This window comes from Gracilinanus agilis, chromosome 1 (genome assembly GCF_016433145.1).
Source record: "Gracilinanus agilis isolate LMUSP501 chromosome 1, AgileGrace, whole genome shotgun sequence".
In the NCBI taxonomy this organism is placed as follows: domain Eukaryota; kingdom Metazoa; phylum Chordata; class Mammalia; order Didelphimorphia; family Didelphidae; genus Gracilinanus; species Gracilinanus agilis.
The window spans coordinates 99,784,982-99,809,790 of record NC_058130.1 but is presented as its reverse complement, the minus strand read 5'-3'; the positions used below and the strand labels follow the sequence as shown (position 1 = coordinate 99,809,790).

Genomic DNA, 24,809 nt, shown 5'->3' with positions numbered 1-24,809 from the left:
GTCAAGAGACTTCTCCCCTAATTTTCTAGGTACTCACACCTTTAGTGATCTTACCTCAACTATTTCAAATCCCAGAAAATTAATAGCCCTGTGCACTGCCTGCACATCTTCTTTGAGGCCAAGGCATCAATGAAGACTTATGCCCATGGCACCAGTATTCTCTAGCTGAGAATGAAAGGATTTACCAATTCCCCAAACCTCAAAATGAGATGGTGTGCCAAGTTTCATTGTTTTGTGTTTCTGGGTGTGGGTTAACTTCCTCTCCAAGGGGAAAAGACACTTTGAAAAGACCCTATACATTGAGAGGTCCCAAAGAAGCAATCAGTGACTTAGTGGTTGCTGAACTTGAACAGGAATGTGGATGGGACAGACACAAAGTTCCATGGGTCCTTCAATTCTACCTTTTAGCCACCACCAAAAGCTGTTTATGTTAAGACAGCCTAATTCCAAGATCCTTCAATTTCTGTTCTCTCCCAAGTTTGACTTTTGACCTAATTTCTTCCCCCAGTTTGAAGGCAGATGCCAGTCTTGGAGCTCGGTCTTTCTCTCCAGCTGCCCTTAGCTCAGCCAAACAGAGAAGTGGCCATAGCATAGAGCTGATGGAAACATTAACAAATCAGCCATCTCAGGAGCTAAATATATACCGGACTTGTGAAGTACTGGGACTACTGGGGACCAAGAGGAACCAGAAGTACCCCTCCCAAAAGGCTTGTGTCATGGCAGTCTTTTACAGCCTGACTCCTGAAGATTGGAGGGGAAAGAGGCAAAGAGAGGTTCTGTTCCCTTTACTCTAGTCAGTAAACAAGCATTTATATTAAGCACATACTATGGGCCAAGCATTGTGCTAAGTGCTAGTGATACAAAGAAATACAAAGATACCCCTCACAGAACTGACATTCTAATCCAGATAACAAACATAGAAACTCTGCTGTGGCATTCAGATTCAGCTGAGACAAATGCATCTATTAGGAGGCAAATTGCCCACTTGAAGTTCTTTTTTATGCCTACAGTTAGAGATCTCTCTCTGGCAGCTACCAACTGTGTTACTTGGAATTCAGGGGGTCCCATTTAAAAGTATTTTACAAACTTCCTGTGGACATGAGGGGGACTTTGAGACTACATTTTCCGTGATCCAATGGGTTTCCGGTTTCTGACGTGATGACGCCAAACAACGGGAACCAACGTAGAGTGCTACTTAAAATTAGGGGTGGAGCTGGGGCTCACTCTCTCTGGCATAAGAGACTGACAAGATGGGAGAAGGTACTGGAGGCGGGATTTTTTAAATAGCCAGGTGCGTGGTCTGGTTTATTCTATCAAAATGGGCTCAAATAAAATATTAGTTTTCCTCATAATATCAGCCTTTATCATTTTTAATCCTTACACAACCAAAACCTCTTCTTCAAATGTTAATGCCAAATCATGTTTCTGCTACCTAGAGTTGCACAGATGTTGCCTAGAGGAAGTAGGCAAAAGCTTGGAAAAAAAATTTTTGCTGAAGTGTAAAAGATTCCCTAGCTTCAGTGAGGAACTGGGCATGTAGCATTAGGCCATTTTTTCATTCTTGTCTTTGTTTCTACAATTAACTTCCATAGTGTCTGGCACTTAATAGATGCTAAATAAATGTAGTTAGGTAGCCCAATGGATAGAGTTTGGAGTCAAGAAGACGAGTCTTCTTGAATTCAAATAGTGCCTCAGACACTGACTAGCTTTGTAACCCTGGGCAAGTCACTTAACCCTGTTTGCCTCAATTTCTTCATCTGTAAAATGAGCTGGAGAAGGAAATGGCAAACCAGTCCATTATCTTTGCCAAGAAAACCCCAAATGGAATCAGGAAGAGTCAGACATGTCTGAACAATAATAAATGGACACATCAATTGATTTTGATCTTTGGGTTCAAAGAAACCTAAAAATTGCTAGACAACAGTCTAACAGTTTCTACAGAAGAGGGGATAGTTTTTGTGTCCTGGGTTCTCAGGGCACTTCAGTGGCTTCCCTGTGGTTATTCTCTTGTACATCTTGTATCTTCAGTGGCCCTAAAGAATATAGCCATTTTAGATATTATGTTCTCACTGACTGGCACATTTTTAGCCCACTTGTGCCACACATTTCCATGAACTAATACCAGATATTTATGTTATCTCTTCCATTTATTTTCCTGAATCTCAGTTTTTATATTTAAAAATAAACATGTCATCTCTGCTCCCCCACCCACAAAAGCTTCTGCCTAGGCACAGTCTACTTTCACAATAATCTCAATGCTTGGGCTCCAGCTAGACTTAGGGCTAGAAAGAGGAATTTGGAAATGGGTTGTCTCAGTTACTAATGCATTAGGGCAATGACTTAAAAGTATCCTCCAGATAGGAGTGGGGCACTGTTCTATCTTCCTTATCAAGCTAATTTAGATTCCTTGAGAGAAAATAGAGAATCCTGTTGCTACAACCTCTGTTCATCTTCAGAGAAAACCATCTCTATAAGTTCAAGATGGGAAAACATGGCTAGGAAGCAAATTGTAGACTGCAAGCTGAATTAGTTTAACATGCAAGTCAAAAAGAGCTAATGTGATCTTAGGTTACAGGAAAAGAAGCCTGGTGTCCAGAACATGAAAAATGTTGGTTTTATTATACTTTTGGCCCAACCAGTCTATATCTGAAGTGTTGTGTCCTTTTTCAAGCATCATACTGGCAAGCAGGATGTTGGGAAGACTAAAGACCATTGCTATGAAAGGACTGGTTGAAAGAAAGAGACTTTTAGTCTGGAGAAAAGATGTCAAGGAGCAAGAGAAGATTAACATGATGGCTATTTTCAAATATCTAAAAGACTATCCTTTGTGAGTAGGATTGGATTTATCTTGCTTAGCTTCAGAGGCCAGAAGGAGCAAAGAGCAAAAGCTGCAGAAGAGGAGATGGTCCCATAGTTTCGATCAACCCAGTGGTATGCCATGATTCCAGAGGACTGATGAGGAAATATATCTGAAACATATTTTTTGGACATGAAAAAGGTGAGAATTTGCTTGCTTGCTTATGCATATTTGTTACAAAGGCTTTGTTTCTTTCTTTTTCTCCAATGGAGGCTAGCAGCTAGAGAAAATCAATTTATGTTCATTGAGAAAATTAAATTAAGAAGAACCTAAAAACACAGTGGATTCCTTCTCACCAAAGGTCTTAAAGGATGGACAACTATTTACTTAGGATGCTGTAAAAGAATTTCTGCTCAAGTATGGATTGGTTTAGAGCAGGGGGTCCTTAAACTTTTTTGTGTAATGGTACCCCCTTTGGCAGTATCTGCTGAAACCTGTAATGGATCCCTTCTGAGATTATTAAATGCATAAAACATAAAAGATTAAGAAAAAAACAATCGTACTGAAATGCAGTTATCAAATATCTAGTCTAGATGATTTCAGAGATCTTTTTCAGCTTGGGGATCCTGTCCGACCAATTCCTGACATGTGGAAGGCTCTCTAAAGACTATCATAAGGGCAAAAGCTAAAGCCCTCAGGAACTGAATGAGAAGATTTGGCATCTGTAGACTGCTATGTGGCTGTTCAGAGTTCTGACCTGAACTTCCTCAGGGAGGGTATCTTCCTTTATGACAATGACCTTGCTTTTGCTATATATGAATCTACCACAGTTTCCTCTAAAAAAAATTTCTGATTCTAGTTCCCCATAAGCACCTTGACAGACCCAGCAGCTTCAGGATATAATGAATTCTTCCTCTGGCCACACCCATTTAAGCACATATTTTTCTGGAACTCTTCCTGTAAGGGGGATGATGTATCTAGTGCCCACCACATTTTAGAATATGATCCACTGTGAAAAGCGCAGACCAGAGAAAGAGCCACCATTTGCAGCCATTTCAGGGCAGTAGGTAAAAATGCACAGAGACCTGAGTTGAGTGTGTCTTATCACATATTCAGGGGCTCAAGACACCTTAATATAGCCTCGAATTCAAAGTGGGTAGATACATAAAGTTTTTTAAAAATTATTCTCAGAAAATTGCTTCCTTCCTTTACCGCCAGCATTCCAAAATTTTGGTGTCAGAAGGACCACTTGGCTCCAGCACATCCTTGGAACAGTGTGATCCCAGCATCAGAAAGACTTTTCAGAGTAGTGGTTAGTGTTGGACTTAGAGTTAATCAAGGTTCAGATTCCAGCTTGGAAACCTGTGAGTTGTGTTAGCATGGGCAAATCTCTTAGTTTCTCTGAGTGAACCACATTTTTGTGGCAAGAAGAAGATAAATAATACATCTACCTCTCAGGACTGTTGGAGAGTGCAAATAAGATACTGTGATAAATGTGAAACCCTTTGCAAAGCTTAAATCGCTTCACAAATATCAATGAATACTAGAAAACGGCCATCCCAGCATGGGAAAGGCTGCCCAGCCCTAACCTGTCCCCTAGGTTGACCATGACATCAATCTGAGGCTCATCCCTGGCCTGTCTCCAAGGCACAAGTTGATTCTAGCATGGGGACCAATTGGTGCCAATCAGTCCTCTGGCTATGTTGGTTGGTTGAGCAAAATAAACTATAAAACAACTCAAAGAGAATGTTGCAGAATGAAAAATGAACAGTCATGGCCCAAAGAAGAGATAAGCTAACCTCCTCCCACTCCTTTGCACAGACAGGAGGTCTTTGGGTGTGAAACATTGCCTATTTTTTTCTGACTTTTTCCATGTATTGCTATTTTTGTGGATTTTTTCTTTTACTTTAAAAATATTCTTTGTAATATGGGATGGCTCTCTGGGAAGTGAGAAGGAATGGGGCACTGGGGAAAACAGGCAATGTTAGATTAGAATATATCACTAAAAATTATTTTTCAAAAATTAGCCTTGTCTAGAGAGTGCCTTTGGTTCTGACAGCACCTGACCACATCCTCATGACTATAGGTATCTAGCTCTGCTTTCATCGAGGAGTAAGCAGGATGAACATTTCTTGGTTTCTAGTAAACCACTGGGGCCACTTCATTCAGGATGGATAACTCCTATGTACAACCCATGCTCAGCTTCTCTCTCCATGTCTGTTCAGGTATGGGGAAGTATCTGGAAGATGCTTTGCCCTTTTGGAAACAAGTCCTGGGGACTTTCCCAGGCAGTCCATAAAGAAAACTTCCTAAGCATTTCCAAGCCAGATCAAGATCTCCCTCTTCAGGAATTTGAGAGCCTCTAGATAGATCCTCTTGTCCAGTCATGGTTCTTCTCCTGATGCTGTCCCTGAGACTGGTGGTGCTAGAATCATATTCTGAGGTGCCAAGGTTAGCATTCAATCCTTTTGCTGGGCATTATCCTTCTCCACACAGCTGTGGATCTAAAATGCAGTCTTCTTTCTTCCTTGAAGGCAGAGAACTTGGAATGTGCACCAAATCTGCCATGATTTTCAAGAAATCTTTGTTATGTATATATGCAAAGAAATCAAGGAGTATCTAGGTGGGAGAGCTCAGTTACAAATTAAAGTTGAAAGCTGACTCAGTAAGAGATGGCTCCTGAGTGGACAGTGAACTCCAGCTCCTCTCGTTCCACTTCCCTCTTGCCTTTGGTCCTGTTGTCCTCCCTTGAAGCCCCTTGGGCTCTGGCCTCCTTCCTTCTCACACTCTAAGGGACCATTCAGGAGATGCAGAGGAGATGAGAAGCATGCTAGGTGTCAGTGCCTGATCATTATGTAAATAGGAGATGAGGCCAATGTCCAAGGCTGTCCACAGGCCACAGTGAAGACCTGGCTCTCCCTGCTCTACTCCAAATGAAAACACTCTATGGCAGATCTGATGATTTCCCTTTGGAAAACAGTGCTCCTTCTTCTCCATTCCCACCCAATGCACTGGGACACCCCCTACCACCAGAGGCTTCTGAAACACCAAACCAATGGGTATGGCTGCGGGATCAGACAGTAGCAGGACAGGTCAGAAGAGCAAAGGAGGAGGGGTGGGGGTCAAAGGGTGAGGAGAGCCCAGCCTGCTCCCGAGCTGCAGGGCAGCTGAATCTGTGCATGCCACCTATCACAGAGGAAAGGAAGTGAGTGATCTCTTGGGTCACTTTGAAAACAAAGCCCACATGCACTACTTTTCTGCATAAATGGTCTTTTCTTTTGTGTCTCATGACTAGCCTCTTCCACCATGCAGGTCAGAGTCAAGGTGCCTGCACAGTCTTCAAAGAAGCTTTAAGAAATTAGAACAGACTCCTAAAACCATCATCTAAAGTCATTTCTGGAGGTCAAGTTGACAAATGCTAAAAATCAGCTCTAAGAGCTAGCTCTGTCCCATTGGAGCTCATTTAACTCTTTCCTCCAACCAAAAACATTCCTCTGCTCTGGCGATGGCCTCCCATGGGCTAGTGGGGAAAAAAAACCTCAGTATTAAGAGTTATTTAACTTTTCTCAGGCTCTTTCCTCCTATGTAAACTAGGGATAAAAATACACGCCTTCCCAGACTCCCAGAGTTGTTGTCAGATAAAATGAGGCAATAATGGGGTTTGTGCTCTAGAAACGGGAACTACTTTTATCATCATCATCATCCAACTCCCCTGGAGAAGGACAGAGTAATTCTCCTTTGTCATAGGCATACCTGATTCCAGGAGATGTGGAACTCTGACCAGACTCCCCGCTACAGTCCTGAGCACAGGGTGCAGGGCAGTCAGGACAAGGGCTGGCAGGCTCTAATGGGCAGCTCTCCAGAGCAGGGCTTTGCAGGCGCTAGTGTTAGAGCATCCATAGTGGGCTGCCTCCTCTGGCCAATCCAGTTCATCCAACTTCTAATATGGGGTGTCCTTAGGGCTTTGACCTTTAAGTGCCAGTCGGGTCAACAGACAAGTGGTGGACCATTCATGCTGAATGAGGCACACACTGTCAGGCAGAGCCAGCATGCTGATTTGTTTGCTTGGCTATCTTATTGCACAGGGGCAGGGAAGACAGGTTAGGAAACACCAGGGAGTGACACTGATGTAAAAAATAACTGACAAATAATTGTTTTAAGCAAAACTACCAACCTGAGTAAAGGGATACACCCTGGATATGTACAACATCTTGGGGACAGCCAGCCCTGATAGGAATTCTCTGTGCAAATCACCCACCAAAGGTAGACATAATGTTCAGAAAGCCACTCTGTTATAAAGCCTCTTAGGCACAGTACCAGCTCTGGGCACAATAAAAACCAGCAGCTGCCAGCAGCTAGGTGGTACAGGGGATAAAGTGCTGGGCCTAGGGTCAGGAAGACCTGAGTTCAAATTTTACCTCAGATAGGACACACATTAGCTGTGTGCCCTGGGCAAAGCACTTCATTTTTGTTTGCCTCAGTTTCTTCATGTGTAAAATAGGGGTAATAATAATAATAGCACTTCTTCCCAGGGTGGTTAAGAGGATCAAATGAGATAAATAATTATAAATTTAGTGCTTAGTACAGTGCCTGGCACATAGTAAAAGCTACACAAATATTAGCTATTATTAGCTATTTTACGCTGGCTCCAGCTGGGCACTGGTGTGTCAGGGTGTTCTGACACTGACTCGAAATTGTTTTCTACATTCTTGAGATTGTCTCATGCCAGCCCTGACTGGGGGATCGACTTCTGGGTCAGAAACTGGCGGAGACTCGAGGGAAAACAAAGGGGCTAAGCGGAGGATCCTGGCATGCTTCCCACTGACGATGGAGAATCTAAGCTCCAGGAGGAAGGGGCTGGCTTGATTTTTGAATCTGTGACTTCAGTTCCTTCTGCAGTCTCTGGCACTCAGTAGTCAATGAATAATTATTGATGAATAGTGGGCCCGCTCCTACCTCTGGTCTCTCTCTGTGTGTGTTCACAGCTTCAACATTCAGGAATATGGACTCCAGCTTACAACCTGTGGATCCAAGACGAAGCAAATTAAATGGATGCAAAGCACAGGATCCTTTCCCTCCTTTTATACTTAGATACTGCCCTCCCCTCCAAGCCTGTCCTTGGTTCTTGTTTCTCTTCTCCATATCCTCCCCATTGGTGATCTCATCTGCTTGCCTTTAACATCCACTCTGTTGCCATCAATCAACACTCTGTGAAGTGTTCTGATACTCCCAGCAATTTCCCACCCTTAAATCTCCCCATAATACTCTAGACCTATTGTTTATACATAATATGTTCTTATCTGAGTATGTGAATAATCTCTCTATTCAACCAGTCCATTCTACTCCCTAAATTCCACAAGGGCAGATATCACATCTATTTTAGTCACCCCCCCAGTGCCAACCCCAATGAGGTTTTGCACACAGTAGGCTCTTAAATGTCTGCTGAATTCATCTAAAGGGAATGACATCTGAAGCTACTTTAGTGGTGGGAGATTTCCTCAAAGCAGGGCTGAGAAGCAGCTAGACCAGCTGTACCAGCTGCAAGCTCATGTTACACTCTTCCCCCACTTTCCTGCATTTCTCAAATTCGACATTACTCAGGGTTGAATGGGATCAGCTAATTCTCTTCCAATTATAATTGCAAAATTGGTGGCTGTACCTCAAATAAGAGAAGTGCTCTTCATCTTAAGCTGGGGCTTCCTTGGGCCCTCACCAAAGCATGACAGCTTAGGAAGACATTTGTGTGGGAACTCTGTGTGTGTGTGTGTGTGTGTGTGTGTGTGTGTGTGACTCCCTTTTACAGAGGAGCTAAAATAAATATTCCACACAAGACCAATAAATACCCAGCCAGCACACAGAATCAATAACAGGGGCCACATGCCATTTGCTCTAAAAGCCAAATCTTTGGAACAGAAGGCAGTGAATACTGGAATCAATGGGACATGATCATTCTTTTTCCTTTTCATTTGAAACTTAAATGAAATTTTCATAAATGAAACTTCCTACATAAACAGTAACCTTGGGAAATCTCCTTAGGTCCCTTTTATAAATTTCTTGTCTACTAGGAGACATCTCAGATTCTTCATTCTTGTTTGTTGTTGGGGAGAAAGATGAATGGGACACATACGTGCTCTCACAAAGTTTTACTGGTCTTTTTACCAGTCATGTGTTCATGGGTAAGTCATTTAAATCACTCTCTATATCAGCTTTTCCTTTTTAAAATCCTTACTTTCTGTCTCCAGCCCTGGCTCTCTATCTACTGAGCCACCTCACTGTCCCTGCCTTGGCTTTTTCACTGGTAAATCTCATTTCTTCTGGTATTATGAGGAACAAATGAGTCATTTACATTAAGTGCTTTGAAAAGTATAATCGCTTTTGGAAAGAATTGTATAATTACGAGTTACCAGTGACTAGAAAACATCAGAGAAAAGATTTGAACGTAGGTCCTTGGACTCCAGAGCCAGTGCCTGTTTGACTCTACCAGAATCAAGTCCTTAGTATAACTGACAATATTAAAATAATAAGTTTTAAAGCTGGAAGGTACCTTAGAGATCATCAGCTTCCTCATTTTTCAGATGAGGAAAGTGAGGCCCAGGAAAGGCCGGTGATTCACCTAACATCCCATAGATAATAAGCATAAGAGACAGGATTCTAACCCAAGACCTGAGATTCTTGTGTTCTTTTCACTACCCTCTGATGCCTCCAATTTGGTTATTTGTTAATTTAATTTTAAAAAATTGGATATTTTTCTGCAATAACATGTAGATATAATTTAAAATAATGGTTATTTTTCATTTTGCAACCCATGTTCTCTATCTCCCTAAGACTTCAGGCAATATGACAGGATAGACTCAATATGGTTTAATTCCTCTAGGTTCTTGAAGACTCTTCTGATATAACTTAAGCTCTGGCAGGTGCTACGAGACCAGAAAGAAAAGCTTTGAGGATGTGCCAGAGGACAGAATGCGTCTGGTCTGTCCTCAGAGGATCTGGTGAGTCTAGTTCAATTGGAAGGGACTGATCAAGGGAAGATAAGCTACCTCATGATTGATGTTTCGGCCACAGCAACCCCTGCTATGTGGTGGCGTCTATCACCAGAGGGAAAATCTGCCCCAGTGAAATCTTTCAAAGCATGAAAGTAAAAACTGGCTTGCTATTTTTGAACAGAAGCCAGAGTGGACATGATGGAAGGGTTGGTGCTCCAGCTTTTCCCCTGGGGTAGCTGGCACTCCACTTGTGGACTCACAAAAATGACCAGAAATGCCTCTTTCCAACCAGACTCATGGGAACTAGCTCCTAAGATGCCACTTAAAGCTGTGAAATTACTTGTGAAAACCAACTGGACAGGGAGAAGAAAAAGAAAGAGTAAGGTTGCGCAGAGAAAAACTGGCCGTGTGTCTGGCTTACAAGGGGGTTGCCACCAAAAGCCAAGATCACAGCACACATTAGGGTCAAGGGACCGAGCTGGGGGGTAAGGAGCAGGCCTCCTTTCTTACCGTAGGCAACTGGCGTTAGCTTTAAAACCGTATGCAGCGGGCACTTGAGATAAGGCAGCTCTTCTAAGAAACGCAAATGGGGAGAAAAGTTAGTTATATCACAGAAAAACGGATTTGTCCCAAATCACAGACAACTTCTACTGGAAAGCCTTTATCCAAAGCCCACCATAAGCAAATCTCCTGTTCCTGATGGCCAAAGACCCAAAGACATCCCAGGAGGCTCCAGGGTTGGACAGCACCATCTTGGGCCTCATACCTGCAGTCTTGTCTAGAAAGTAGGCAAGCAGGCAGCGCATCACAGCTTGGTGACAGATCACCAGGACATTCTCCTGCCTCTCAAGTTCCATAATTACTGGCTCCAGTCTCTGCACAAGGTCTTCATAAGACTGAAAGAGAATAGGAGAGCTGAGGAGAGGGGACAGATTCATTTCTTGCAAGGGAGCAACAGGATGGCATGGGATGTAGAGGGAGGGGGGCCAGGATCCAGTGCAAATAAGGGAAGTGAGGACACACCTCTACCCTATGCCAGAGTCCTGAAAATGATGTCTTTAACTCTGCCTGCCCTTCTCTCCTCTCTCTGTCTGTCTCTCTCACTCTCTTTCTGTCTCTGTCTCTGTCTGTCTCTCTTCCCCCTGCCCCCCCTGCAACCCTGTCTGTCTATTTGTCTGTCTCTCTTTCCTTATCTTTTGTCTCAGAATCAGTACTGTGTTGGTTCCAAGGCAGAAGAGTAGTTAAGGACTAGGCAATTGGGAATAAGTAACTTGCTCTTGGTCACACAGCTAGGAAGCATCTGAGGTCATATTTGAACCCAAGACTTCTTGTTTCCAGACCTGGCTTTCTATCTACTAAGCCTCCTAGCTGCCCCACCATTAATATCTTTTTTAGATCAGAAGTTCTGAAACATGTGTGTGTGTGTTTTGTGTGTGTGTGTGTGTGTGTATGTGTGTGTGTTATGGACCCCTCTGGAGGTCTGGTGAAGCCCATAGACCCTTTTCTCAGATAATGTTGTTAGATAAAATAAAACACACAGGATTAGAAAAGAGACCAATTATACTGAATTAAACAGTTGTCAAAATAATAAAAAGTTCATGGACTCTAGGTTAAGAACTCTTGCTTTTGCAAGGCATACATTAGCTATCCAAATGGAGTTGTTGTTATCTGCAGTTTTAATAACTGTGGCCTCAGACTGTAGGTCCTCAGGAAACCCCTGCTGATATGGGGGCAAAAATAATTGTATCTGCTTTTGGATGACAAGAGACCGATTCCATGAAAGAGTTCTGGACCAATCAAATGATTCTGGGCCCAGAAGACTATTGTAGACTTCATTGAATGATAACTCCAAGAAACCTAAATGCATCCAGGGCTCTTTGGTGACACTGTTTAGAGCCTTTCTAGATGAGATACAGAGGGTTAATTAGCATTGGTCAAGAAGGATTTCCAGACTTGTCCTTTCTCAAATGTTCTGTCTTGTTGAACCCCTAGCTGAGGTTTGGGAAGCTCCATCCCTTACATTTTTTTTTATTTCAATTTTTTATTCTGAACTTAATATACACCAAATGAAATGAGCATTTGCATGACAGATCAGAGCAGAAGTAGAGCAGATCAGAAAAAGAGGAAAACATGTGAAACTTCAGATCTCTACTATGTAGGGCTTATTTTTCTTTTTAGTTATAAAAAGGCACTTTCAAAAGTGCCTTTCCTGATTCTGCTTCTTTCTGGCTTTCCTTCTGTTCTCTTCTCTGCATTAAAAAAATATCGATACCTCAATGGCCCTCTTTTTTCTTTTCCTTTTTTTGGGGGGAGTACTCTATCCCTGTTCTCTCTCACCCTTCAATCCTTCCTTTCTGGAAAGAAAAGAAAAAAGAAAAACAAAATCCAAATACACCTAATCAAGCAAATCAATTTTCCACACTGAGTCTGGACCATTCCTATGGACCAGAAGGGGGCAGCAGCCACATCAGGTTAATCCAGAGCTCAGGACAGTGGCAGCGGTGATGGTCACCTGCCAGGGGAGAGGCGACCAAATAACCTTAAAGCAGCCCCCAGAGCAGGCGCAATTCTCTGGGTGTTTTTCTGGGATCAAGTTCACCTCCTCTAAGGGAGAGAGCAAGGTCCTAAGTGCATGGAAGTGAATCAGGCTGATGTGGGTACTTCTCCCACACTGGAAAGTATCCCCAAGGGCATTCCAGTGGCCAGAGTTTTCATAGGGGCCTGGGAATTCCTCCTAGAGTCAGAGCATCCCCCCAACTCAGGCAGTGATCTCAGTCCTTGGTCAGGTATGGATAAAGGCCAGGCTGCTCTCCTGAGAGATCCCTGCTTAGGAGGGAATGGGCTTCACTAATGGTGGTCAAGATGACCCAGGGGTCACTGGGTGGGTCACTAATCCTTTCACTTATGTCCAAGGCCAGAGATAAGCAGAGACTCCAGACCAGAGTGAAGAGCTTTAGCTAGTTTAGAGACTTTTATCTTAAGGACCGTGAACTTGATTTTCTAATATTTTAGCAGCTCCAGTTCAATATAATTCATTCCTTTTGTAATCCCAGGTATTTGGTCTCATGCCTTGAGAACATCACTGAGGAGGGATCCACAGGCTCCACCAGAGGGCTGAAGGGGTCCATGACACCACAGAAGGTTAAAGCAGCTTTGACCTGGTGATGATGCTATGGAACAAACCCTCTTCTCTTCCCTCCAGCCAAACCGGGGCTCACAAAGGCAAGAGGGAAGTCCTAGATTTGGGGCAAGGACACATACCTCTCCCTTTGGGTACCGGTACCGATACTTGTCTTGATCCCGAAGGGCAAATTCCATAGGGTGATGCTCTTGAATTTCTTCATAAGTCATTTCTTCACATACACCCTTGAAGACAAAACCAGAAGGCACCAGCTTTATCACCCATGACAAGCAGAGATCCAAACCATAGTCCTCTCATATGTAACAGGAAATACTCCATAGACTTTTTTTTAAACTCTTGCCTTCCATCTTAGAATCAATACTAGATAACAGTTCTAAGGCAGAAGAGCAGTAAGGGCTAGGCCTCAGGAATTTGGTGGCTTGCCCAGGGTCACCCAGTTATAAAATGTCTGAGGAGAGTTTTGAACCCAGGACCTCCTGCTTCCAGGTCTGGCTCTCTATTCACTGATTTCATGGTGTAGGGGAGAGGTGATAAGGGGCCTGACCTATGGCGGCTCAGTGTTGGGGACCTCTCCCAGGGCACTATCCAGAGATGGACATCTGTCCTTTTCCATGCCAGCCCTGATCCACAGGCCAGCTATAGACAGCACCTAGATTCCCTGCATCTTCCCTTGTGGGTGGGGTGTGTGGCTGATGGGGGTGACTTACTGCATCGATTTCATTCAGAACCTTCCACTGCTCATAGGGGACGCCCAGGGCCTCCGCGGTCTGGATGGTCCTCTTCATCTGACTAGTCCAAACCTTCAGATCTTTGATGTTCTGATCATTGATGAACTGGGCCAAGTTCTTAGCAAACTGAGGGCACAAAGCAAAATCAGGCTCAGCCATGCTGGACTTGCCTTTCTTCCAGGAACCCCTGAATTCCCCACAAAGTGGAAACCCCGTGATCAGAAGTCCCAGCCTCCCTACACCTGCATTTCATAAAACATGAAAACGGGTCCCTCTTGTCTTAACCAAAACAACCCTGCCTCTCATGTGGGTCCATGTGGCAGACCATCCCTATCTGATCCTGACCAGTCCAAATTCTGAGCGGTCCTGTCTTCTGGATGGCCCCACATGAAGATCGGTGGTTCTGGTGTTGGGATGAACTACAAGAGGGACTTAGTGAATTCCTTAAGGGAGTCTTGACTACTTAATGTCCATTCCTCCCCCATTTTTAACCCCTTAATGTCTATCAGAATCAATATTGTGTATTGGTTCCAAGATAAAAATGGTAAGGGCTAGGCAGTGGGGGGTTAAATGACTTGCCTAGGGTCACCCAGCTAGGAAGTGTCTAAGGTCAGGTTTGAACCCAGGACCTCCCAACTCCAGGCCTGGCTCTTGATCTGCTGAACCACCCAGCTTCCTCCTGCTGCTTTATGTCTTAATACCAAGTCTGGTTTACCCCCCAAGCTTAATTTACCACTATCAATTAGGGACCAAGACCTTCCCTCACTTTGCCCTACCATTCCCTCAGACTGTTGCTCTCTAATTCTCATCCCTTTCACAGCCAAGTTCCTTAAAAAACAAAATCAACCTGTTTACAGCCATTGCCTCCACCTCCTCTCCTCTCACTCACTTCTCAATCTCTTGCCATCTGGATTCAGACTACATCACTCAACTGAAATCTTTCTAAAATTACCAATGATCTGGGGGCAGCTGGGTAGCTCAGTGGATTGAGAGCCAGGCCTAGAGACGGGAGGTCCTAGGTTCAAATCCGGCCTCAGACACTTCCCAGCTGTGTGACCCTGGGTAAGTCACTTGACCCCCATTGCCTACCCTTACCACTCTTCCACCTATAAGTCAATACACAGAAGTTAAGGGTTAAAAAAAAAACAAAAAACAAAAACAAAACAAAAAAAATTACCAATGATTTTCTTGCCAGATGCAGGAGCCTTTTTAATCTTTGGCATGTAACATGCTTTCCTCCTTCTTGAATACTCTTTCCCAGCTGGACTTTTTGTTTTTTCCCCTGCTCTCTCAGTTTCCTTCTACCTCTCTGACCATTCCTGGGTCTCCTTTGCTGGATCATCATCCATAGCTCAGCCCCTAACTTCTCTTTCAGTGCCTTCATCAGCTCAGTTCCTGTATGTTCAGTTATCGTCACCGATACAGATGACTCACAAATGAATACGCTTAGCCCCAGCCCCTTTCCCGAGCTCCACTCCTGCATCTCCGGCTGCCTCTTGGACATTCTGAATCGGATACCTCAGAGACATCTCAAACTCGATGTCTCTAAAACAGAATTCATTATCCTTCCCACCCTGCCCAAACCCACCTTCCTCCAAACTTTCTTATTTCTGGCCAAGGTACTACCTTCCTTTCAGTCGCTCCCAGATTTACAACCTTTTAGTGATTCCTGTTTCCTAATTCCTTCACTTCCAATATCCAATTGGTTCCAGGGCCCTTTCATGATCCTTCGGGCAACTAGTGTGTGTCCTGTCATGTCCACATCTTCGTGACCCCATGAGCTACAAGTATCTTTCCCAAAATATTTCCTTATATTTATTTTGTATATATTTTGTACAGAGAGGTAGAGAGAGCCAGCCTCAAGGTGAGGAAGGTGTTGGGGCAACTAGGTGGCTCAGGAGATAGAAAGCTAGGCCTGGAGATGGGAGGTCCTGGGTTCAAATCTGGATTCTGACAGTTCTTAACTGTGTTTAAACCTGGGCAAGTCTCTTGACCCCAACTGTCTAGCCCTTAGTGCTCTTCTGGCTTGGAATTGATACTTGGTATTGATTCTAAGACAGAAAATAAAGGTTTGAAAATTATATAATTAAAAAAATTGTCAGGAAGGCCTTGATTCCAAGTCCTATTTCTAAACCAGACTGGCCATGTAAAACCAGGTGAATTACTTAACCTCTAAATATTTTTGATAACTCTCTAAGGCTACAAATTGCAGAGAATCTGAGAACTTGTACTGATGAGAGTTTTCTCAGTTGGGAGCTCCCTAATGAAGTCATGGGATCATTCTCTATCCTGAATCTTATATTTGTTTATAAAAGGTGTCCCAAAAGTCTTAATGCTGCTTTAAGCTTTAATAACTTCTTTTGAAATGCTAATTATACAAGTTTTTGAAATGTTTTTACTAAAATTCAATATAATTGGCATTTTTATGCTTTAGTCAATTTTCAAACTTGGTAAAAACTTATGGGCTGCTGCTCAATGACAGAAAGGACTGCGTTTGTAATCTGAACCTCAAAATCATTCAAAACAATGAGGTTTTAGCTTTATAAAATTAAATACAAGAAAGAAAACTATAGCCCAATCTCATTAATCAACATAAATGCAAAAAATTTAAATAAAATACTAGCAAAAAGACTACAGCAACTTATCACAAGAATTATTCACTATGACCAGGTGGGATTATACCAGGAATGCAAATCTGGTTCAATATTAGGAAAATCATCCACCTAATTGAGCATATAAACACATGATTATCTCAATAGATGCAGAAAAAGCCTTTGACAGAATATAATACCCATTCATATTGGAAACACTAGAAAGTATAGGAATAAAAGGGCCTTTTCTCAAAATAATAAGCAGTATTTATTTAAAACCATGAGCAAGTATCATCTGCAATGGGGATAAATTAGAAGCCATTCTGAAAAAACAGGGAAGCCCATTATCACCACTCCTATTTAATATTGTACTAGAAATGCTAGCAGTAGCAATTAGAGAAGAAAAAGAAATTGAAGGGATCAAAGTGGACAATGAGGAAACTAAACTATCACTCTTTGCAGATGACATGATGGTATATCTAGAGAATCTGAGAAAATCAACTAAAAAGATAGTGGAAATAATTAATAATTTTAGCAAAATTGCAAGATACAAAATTAATCCACATAAATCATCAGCATTTTTATATATTTCCAACAAAACATTTTTATAAATTTCCAACAGCAGCAAGAGTTAGAAAGAGAAACCCCATTTAAAATCAATCTAGACAATATACTAAACAATTGGAAAAAATTAATTGCTCATGGATAGGATGAGCTAATATAACAACAAAGACAATCCTACCTAAATTAAGTTACTTATTCAGTGCCATACCTATCAAACTACCAAATAACATTTTTTTTATAGAATTAGAAAAATTAAAACAAAGTTCATCTGGAAGAACAAAAGATCAAGAATATCAAGGGAACCAATGGAAAAAAATGTGAAGGATGGTGGCCTTACAGTACCTGATCTTAAACTGTACTATAAAGCAGTGATCATCAAAACAATATGATACTGGGTAAGAGATAGAAGGTTGGATTAATGGAATAGATAGGACAAATAACTAAGCTAGTATTTGATAAACCCAAAGATCCCCACTTTTGGGACAAGAACCCTCTATTTGTCAAAAACTGAGAAAATTAGAAAACAGTATGGGAAAAATTAGGTTTAGATCAATATCTCACACCCTATACCAAGATAAATTCAAAATGGATAAATGACTTAAATATAAAGAGGGAAATCATAAATAAATTAGGTGAACATAGAATATTATACCTGTCAGATCTATGAGAAAAGAAGGAATTTAAGACCAGGGAAGAGATAAAGAACATTACAAGATGTAAAATGAATAATTTTGATTATATTAAATTAAGAAGGTTTTGTACAAACAAAACCAATGCAACCAAAATTAGAAGGGAATCAACAAACTGGAAGAAAAATTTTGTAACAATAATCTCTGATAAAGATCTAATTTCTCAAATTTATAAGTAGCTAAGTCAAATTTACAGAAATCAAGTCATTCTCCAACTGACAAGTGGTCAAGGGATATGAATAGGCAGTTTTCAGATGAAGATATCAAAACTATCAATAATTACATGAAAAAGTGTTCTAAATCCCTCCTGATTTGAGAAATGCAAATCAAAACAACTCTGAGGTACCACCTCACACCTAGCAGATTGGCCAATATGACGGTAAAGGAAAATAATAGATGTTGGAGGGGATGTGGCAAAACTGGGACACTAATGCATGGCCAGGGAAGTTGTGAACTGATCCAACCATTCTGGAAGGCAATTTGGAATTATGCCCAAAGGGCTTTAAAAGAATGCATACCCGTTGATCCAGTAATACTGTTAATAGATTTGTACCCCAAAGAGATTAATAATGAAAAATGTTTGTACAAAAATATTCACAGATGCTCTTTGTGGTGGCAAAAAATTGGAAAATGAGGAGGTGTCCCTCGATTGGGGAATGGCTGAACAAATAGTGGTATATGATGGTAATGGAATACTGTTGTGCTGTAAGGAATGATGAACTGCTTAACTTCTATAAAAACTGGGAAGACCTCCATGAACTGATGAGGAGGGAAATGAGTAGAACCAGTAAAACATTGTACACAGAAATTGAAACTTTGTTGGAAGATAATATGTAATCGACTTTGCTACTATAGTAGCAATGCAACAATCCAGGACAATCCTGAGGGACTTATGAGAAAGAACAATGGGAGAAGAAATGCAGAGGGAAAACACATGATTTATCACTTATAAATTTACCATTTATATGGGTATAGGATGTGGGGTTTTGGTTTTTAAAAGATTACTCTATTAGAAAAGTGAATAATATATAAACAGGTATGAAGTGATAACACACGTAAAACCCAGTGGAATTGCTTGTCAGCTCTGGGAATGGGGAGGGAAGAGGGGAAGGAGAGATAACAAACTATGTAACCATGGAAAAATATTTAAAAATAAAATAAAGTATATATGATAGTAATGAGGTGACTCCAGAAAAGAAAGTCTAATGGAGTTATACTGGTTACTGAGATGGCCAAGCAAGAGGATCTCCTGTCCCAATCCAGTGAATTAAATAGGTAAGATTTTGAAATGATATATTGGTAAGTTTGTAGCATTTATAGTTTTGGGGTTACTAAAACTTAAACCTGCACTAAAACTTTTGGGACACCATGTTTCTTTAAAAGAATGCAAGGCAAGGACTGCTTTATTTTTGTCATTGTCTCTCCAGGGCCTAGAGTGGTGGCTGTCTCCAGTCTGAGCTTCATAAATACTTGCTAAGTGACCAACTTCCCAGATAGGACAAATTTGCCTCAGGAAAACATCCAGGGAGCCAGAGTGGTGATGAGAACTGAGGATCCCAGGGATTCAGGGAAACCTCGGTGAGATACAGAGCAGTGTGCATGTCTGAGGAGGGGGCTGCAAGGCCCATCCCAGTCCAACCTGTGTTAACTCAGATGCAGATTACATGCAAAGAAACACATAGAAATGGGTCTCTGCCCACCTCGGAGGTTCTACTGCTCACAGAAGCAGGGAAATTCTCCATCAATTCCCACCCCTACAACTTCCTGCACAAAATCTTTACCATCTACTTGAGCCTGGTCCAGCTGGGCTCCAGGGAGGGAAGCTTGGTGGGAAAGATTCTGCAGTGCAGATACACAAACCCACAGGAGTGTTTCTTGGCTCAGGAATCCCACTATTTGTGCGATGACCTTAGGTCAGTCACTTCGCCTCTCTTAGATTCAGTTTCCTCCTCTCCCCAAATTCCTTACTTCCTGACTCGCCTCTCAGGGCAGTTGTGATGAGAAAATAGGCGTAAAGCACTTTATAAACAGTAAGCGGAAGGCGAACTCACCTCCTTGCCCCTGAGGGACAGTCCCGGGTCCCCACCGATCCTTCCTAGGACATTCAGTTCACTTTCTCCGTGCCGACACAGGTAGATGGATCGAGGGGTCACGTGGATGTTCATGAGGTAGTAAACAATCCGACTCTGAATATGGTCCATCACTCGATTTACCAGGTAACTCCGTCCCACATCCATGATCTTAATGTAGGAGAGATCCCTTTCCCCCACAGAGGAGGGAGGGAGGGAAAGGAGGACGGGAAGTAGAAAGGGAGAGCCAGAGAGAGCCAAATGAAGAGGAAGGAGAAACAGGGGAGAGAGAGAAAGAGGTAGAGAGAAAGGGAAAGGGGAAGGGAGAGGCAGAGACAAGGAGAGAAGGAGACAGGGAAATGAAGGAGGGGAGAGACTTACAAAGAAGGGGAGACAGCAGGGGGAGAAGAAATTGGAGCAGAAGAGAAAGGTAGAGAAATGGGAGAGAGAGAGAGAGAGAGAGAGAGAGAGAGAGGAGGAAGAGACAGGGGAAAAAAAAGAAAAATGGAAAGAGAGCCTCATGAGGACAGCTCTGGCTTTCAGCACAAACTCCACCAGCTCAAATACAAAATGACATTACAAACAAGTTCTTAGTTATTTGTGGACCCATTCTAGCGCCCAGCATTATCTTGCCGGAGGCACACACTTCCTTTACAAAAAGTCTGGTTTGTTAGTCGACAGAGGATGGGACGTAGGTGGCCACAGTGAGGCTGGTGGGATCAGACGCGGCTCACACATGTGTGCTCTCTCGTGTCTAGTGTCACTAAAGGTCGTGCTTACACACCACTTGTGACAAATAAGCTGACCTGCAGAGCCACAGTCTCCAGCCCATGGAGCCAACTTTAGAGGCGTTTCATTGACTTTTCCTAAAACCAAAGGCCAAGTGATTCTGGCCCAAGTATTCACTCTCCCAGGGCTCTTTGTCCCTGGCGAGCCCTTTATCTCCTGCCTTATCTGTGAGACAAACCAAGAAGCCATTTTTACCACCATCCATCTAGAAAGAACCCAGCCAGGATGGCAGGCATCATTCCCAGCATCCCCCCACTGAGTTTTTTTTAGGTCACAGGAACGTAATTTCAGGACTGGAAGTGACCTTAGCAGCCATCGAGTCTGTTGTGTTCCTTTTTTCTTTCTGTCTTAGAATTAATATTAAGTATCACTTCCAAGGCAGAAAAACAGCAAGGGTGAGGCAAGGAGGGCAAGTGACTTGCCCACGGTCACACAGCTAGGAAGAGTCTGAGGTCAGATTTGAACCAGGGATTCCCCAACTCTAGGTCTGGCTCTCTATCCACTAAGCCACCTTGCTGTCCCCAATGCCTTCCTTTTACAGATGAGGAAACTAAGATAGAGAGAAGGAAAATGACTTCTCTAAAGTCACACAGTGAGTAGGCACATCTTCCTGAGCCTGCGTCCAGCCCCTTCGCACCCTGGATCCTCTCTCTCAGTCCTTGGTCCTCCCTTCTACAGAGGAGACCCAGCCTATTGGACACGTCCATGTGGAGGCTGCCCTGAGCCTCTCACTGAAGCCTTCTGCGAGCTTACACTGGCTTTGGCTATTCGCTGGGAGGGGAATGGAAGAAGATGGTTTCGGGGAAAGGCTGGTGGCCCATCTGCAGGGAACCCAGTGCACAGAGGGAGGTCCCTGGCCCGGCCCCAGGCCCTTCTGAGCACCCTGGAGGAGGGATGAGCCCAAACCCAAATCTCCTTCCTCTTCTTTTTGCTCTCTCTGGCTCTCCCTTTCTACGCCTGCGATCCCTCTCATGCACACAGGACCAGACTCTCTTTTAGTCTCCATCCCTACCAAAACTGGGGGCGCAGGCAGGGGGATGAGCCCGGCCGTAAACGGGCCACGCTGGTTCCATTTTTTCCCAAGAGTCCAGATCAGCAGATGCAGCCCTCAGCAAAGGACACCCCAGGAAGTTCAGGGTGCTGCTGGGAATCATCCAGGGCAGGCAGTGAGGGGGGATCAGGCGCTGCTCACTGGGGCTTAGGCAGAGATCCACTAAGCTGGTGTTCACAGCATGATCAGGAAAGGTGATTTCAACAGGATTCTGACAAGTCTCCTCCCACCTCCACCCTTTCCTCCAGGCATCTATCGGTAAATGCTGACTAAGGAAGTCCTGAGTTCAAACCTGACTCATACATTACTAGTGGTGTGACCCTGAGCAAGTCACTGCCTCCGTTTCCTCCTCTGTAAAATTGGGGATAATAATAGCATTTATCTTCCAGGGTTATAGTGAGGATAAAGCTCTTTGTAAACCTTTAAGTTCTAAATAATAAAGGAAAGCTGTTATATATTTTTTTCTGAGTAGTTGAGAAAGGAGACTTGCCTCGGCTAGGACTGAGGGGGGAGATGGGCCAGGATAGGAGGAAGAAAGGGCCTCTTCCCAACCCCATCAACAGGCAGGTGCTGAACTTCCTGGGCGCAGCCCCGGCGACACTTACTTATCGAAATTTTCATCCAGTGTCTCGTAGGAGTTCTTGTAGCACTCAATCCGGTTCATGAAGTCTTCCGTGGCTTCGTCATTCCCGCAGTCGATGTAGTCGGGACTGCCAAGCTTCACTTGCTACGGGAAACAGAGGAAAGGGCCAGTGAAGAGGCCGGCGTCCCTGAGAGGAAGGAAGCAGTGAAGGAGAGGCAGCCAGAGGGGCTGCCCGCACAGCCTGCCTCAGCCCTTGGGAGGAACAGACTCTCCCATTATGTCAATGTCTGCAAGGAGAAGGAGGAATGGCAGGGAGGGAGCCAAGGTCGGGGGAGAGCTGGCCGGGAAGCCGCACTGGACATCCGGAGACGGCCGGGGAAAAGGACCCAGAGAGAGTTTAGAAAGGGAGGGCCAGAGTGGCGCTGAAAACTTACCTACTTCGCATGATAATATATATATACACAAACGTGTGTGTGTGTGTGTGTGTGTGTGTGTGTGTGTGTGTGTGTGTGTGTGTGTGTGTGTGTGTAACCCAGGGGGACTGCTTGTCTGCTCCAGGAGGGAGGAGGGACGAAGTGGGGGAGACAACATGAATCATGTAACCATGGAGGGAACATTAAAAATAAGTAATTAATTAAGCCTGGCTCTCTGTCCATGAGCCGCCCAGATGCCTCCACCCTCCTTTCTCCTGACGTAAGCGGCATTCCCAGGAAGGTCTAAGCCTTCTCCCAATGCCAGCCGCCGGTTATGGTGGGCAGGAAGTGGGGACCAGAAGCAGGGCAGAGAAGCCTCCTTTCTTCCCCGGGGTCACTCACCACGATGTTGGCAGCGATGACATCGGGGTCCACGCAGATGGATTCGACAAAGAAGGTCTGCAGCCTCAAATCGGAGGAATTCAGAACCCCCGAGAGGGGAAGAAAGCAAGACAGAAAAGGGACAGCATGAGCTACGGGAGTTATGGGATGAGACAACACCTTCCAGTGTAGAGCAATCTGCCACCCCCAGGGCACCCCTTACCCACCCCGGCCCTCAGAGAGCAGCGGGGAAGCCCCTCTCCCACAGACTAAACTAAGTCTTAGGAATTAAAACAGTAGGAGTTTCCTTCCTTAATAATAAAAATATTAGTGAATGTTTATATAGCATTTTCAGTTTTGCAAAGTGCTTTATACATATTTATCCCATTTGGGCTTCGCAACAACCCTGCAAAGTAGGTGCTATTATGGTCTCCATTTTACACACTGGGAAACCTGAGGCAAGAAAGGTCAAGTGACTTGTCCAGGGTTATACCCTACCTGGTAACTACCTGAGGTAGAATTTGAACCCAGGTCTTCCTGTCTCTTAGCTGAGCATACTATTTGCTATCCTACCTAGCTACCTGATTCTTTTTAGACATCTTCCTCAAAATTCAGACTCTAGAGTTTCTTTCCTAGGAAGGGCCCTTTTCTTCCAGGGTCAGGCCTCTTTCCTAATAGAGATGGAGCCTCGAATCTCAGAGAGCAGTAAACTTCTCTTCCAGAGGGGGTCATAGTCCAGCTAAGGAAGCAAGCTCTGGCAGGACCTCCTGAGGCACCAGAATTCTTAGCTCAGGGTTTGGATCCCAAATGAGCCCTGGTAGAGGGACAAGCCATAGGGGCATTAGTGGCTGGAGACTTGGCCCCACTGGTCAATTCACACAAGTCTGGCAGCCAGGACTCGCCTTGTAGCCATTCTCCTCTCCAAACTTAAAGATGGTCTCTCTGCGTTCTCGTGTTGTATTTGTGGCATCAAAAACCTAGAGACAAATAGAAGCATAGGATGACAAATAATCCCTGACATTTGAAAACAGCAATAAAAGACCCCAGACATCATGCTTTCAACATCTGGTTTGGGAATAAAAATTCACATTAGCACCAACCAAGAAAACTGTATTGGAAGGGAACTAGTTAAGGGATGGAAGGGAGGGGAGGAATGCGAGGGCTTCAAGCGTAGAAGAATGACGCTATTCCCATAGCAGATTCTGGTTTGAACCATCTGCTTCATCTCCTCAATCCTCTGTCAAAATAAAAACTCCTTCTCCCCCCAGGGCTGGAATGAGGATTAACACACATGCATTTATGAGAACAGAGAGCAGGTGTTCTATACGCAGACAGTGCTGAGCTGACAGAACACTCCAGGAATAGTTTTTCTTTGATGATCTTATAGGTCTCAAGACCCTTTTGTCCCATGGCTGACAAGTACTGCCTGGAGACGGCAGGGAAAGGGCTGGGATAAGTTCTGGGGAAGTCTTAATTTTTCAGATCTAGGGAGACAGGGTCTTTGCCCAGGGTGACTTTGTGGATCCTAAGATTGGGGCAGATCTGTCTAAATAGTCAATCCCCCAGTTCCCTGCTTGGGAATGAGTACACCAACTTCTAGATGAGTCATCCTTGACCATTTTTGTGTTAAGGATCCCTTTGGCAGCCTAATGAAATCTATGAACCCTTTCTCATAATGTTTTTAAATGCAAATCCATAGGACTATAAAGGAACCAATTATATTTGAAAAAGAGCCATCAAAATATCAGAAAACCAAGTTCATAAATCTCAAGTTAAGAGCCTCTGCTCTGAAACACACAAAAAATAATGATGATAGGACTTTTCATATATTGTCTCACCTGATCATCACAACAACCCTGTGATATTACATCCACTTTACAGAGGAGGAAACAAATTGAAAGGGTAAGAGACTCATCCATGAATAAGTTTCTAAGGCAGGATTAGAATCTAGGTCAAGTCCTGCATTCTGTTCACTACATCAAGAATAACAGCCCCAGCCAACTAACCACTTGAGTCAGAAACCATT

General features: G+C 43.6%; 1 protein-coding gene across 3 annotated transcripts in view; it reads right to left on the bottom strand.

The window, feature by feature from the left end:
- PFKFB4 (6-phosphofructo-2-kinase/fructose-2,6-biphosphatase 4) overlaps positions 1 to 24,809 on the bottom strand; it is a 66,836-nt gene that overhangs the window by 5,601 nt on the left and 36,426 nt on the right. For 2 of the 3 annotated variants that reach the window (XM_044683936.1, XM_044684001.1), the window contains exons 5-13: positions 23,686 to 23,760; positions 22,805 to 22,861; positions 22,012 to 22,133; positions 19,549 to 19,756; positions 13,633 to 13,779; positions 13,045 to 13,149; positions 10,550 to 10,679; positions 10,294 to 10,356; positions 7,754 to 7,818 (exon numbers count right to left, since the gene is read on the bottom strand). In XM_044683936.1, coding sequence (XP_044539871.1) covers positions 7,754 to 7,818; positions 10,294 to 10,356; positions 10,550 to 10,679; positions 13,045 to 13,149; positions 13,633 to 13,779; positions 19,549 to 19,756; positions 22,012 to 22,133; positions 22,805 to 22,861; positions 23,686 to 23,760 — 972 coding nt within the window. Of the gene's footprint in view, positions 1 to 7,753; positions 7,819 to 10,293; positions 10,357 to 10,549; positions 10,680 to 13,044; positions 13,150 to 13,632; positions 13,780 to 19,548; positions 19,757 to 22,011; positions 22,134 to 22,804; positions 22,963 to 23,685; positions 23,761 to 24,809 lie in introns of those variants that run through there. The other variant, XM_044684060.1, reaches the window with a different exon arrangement.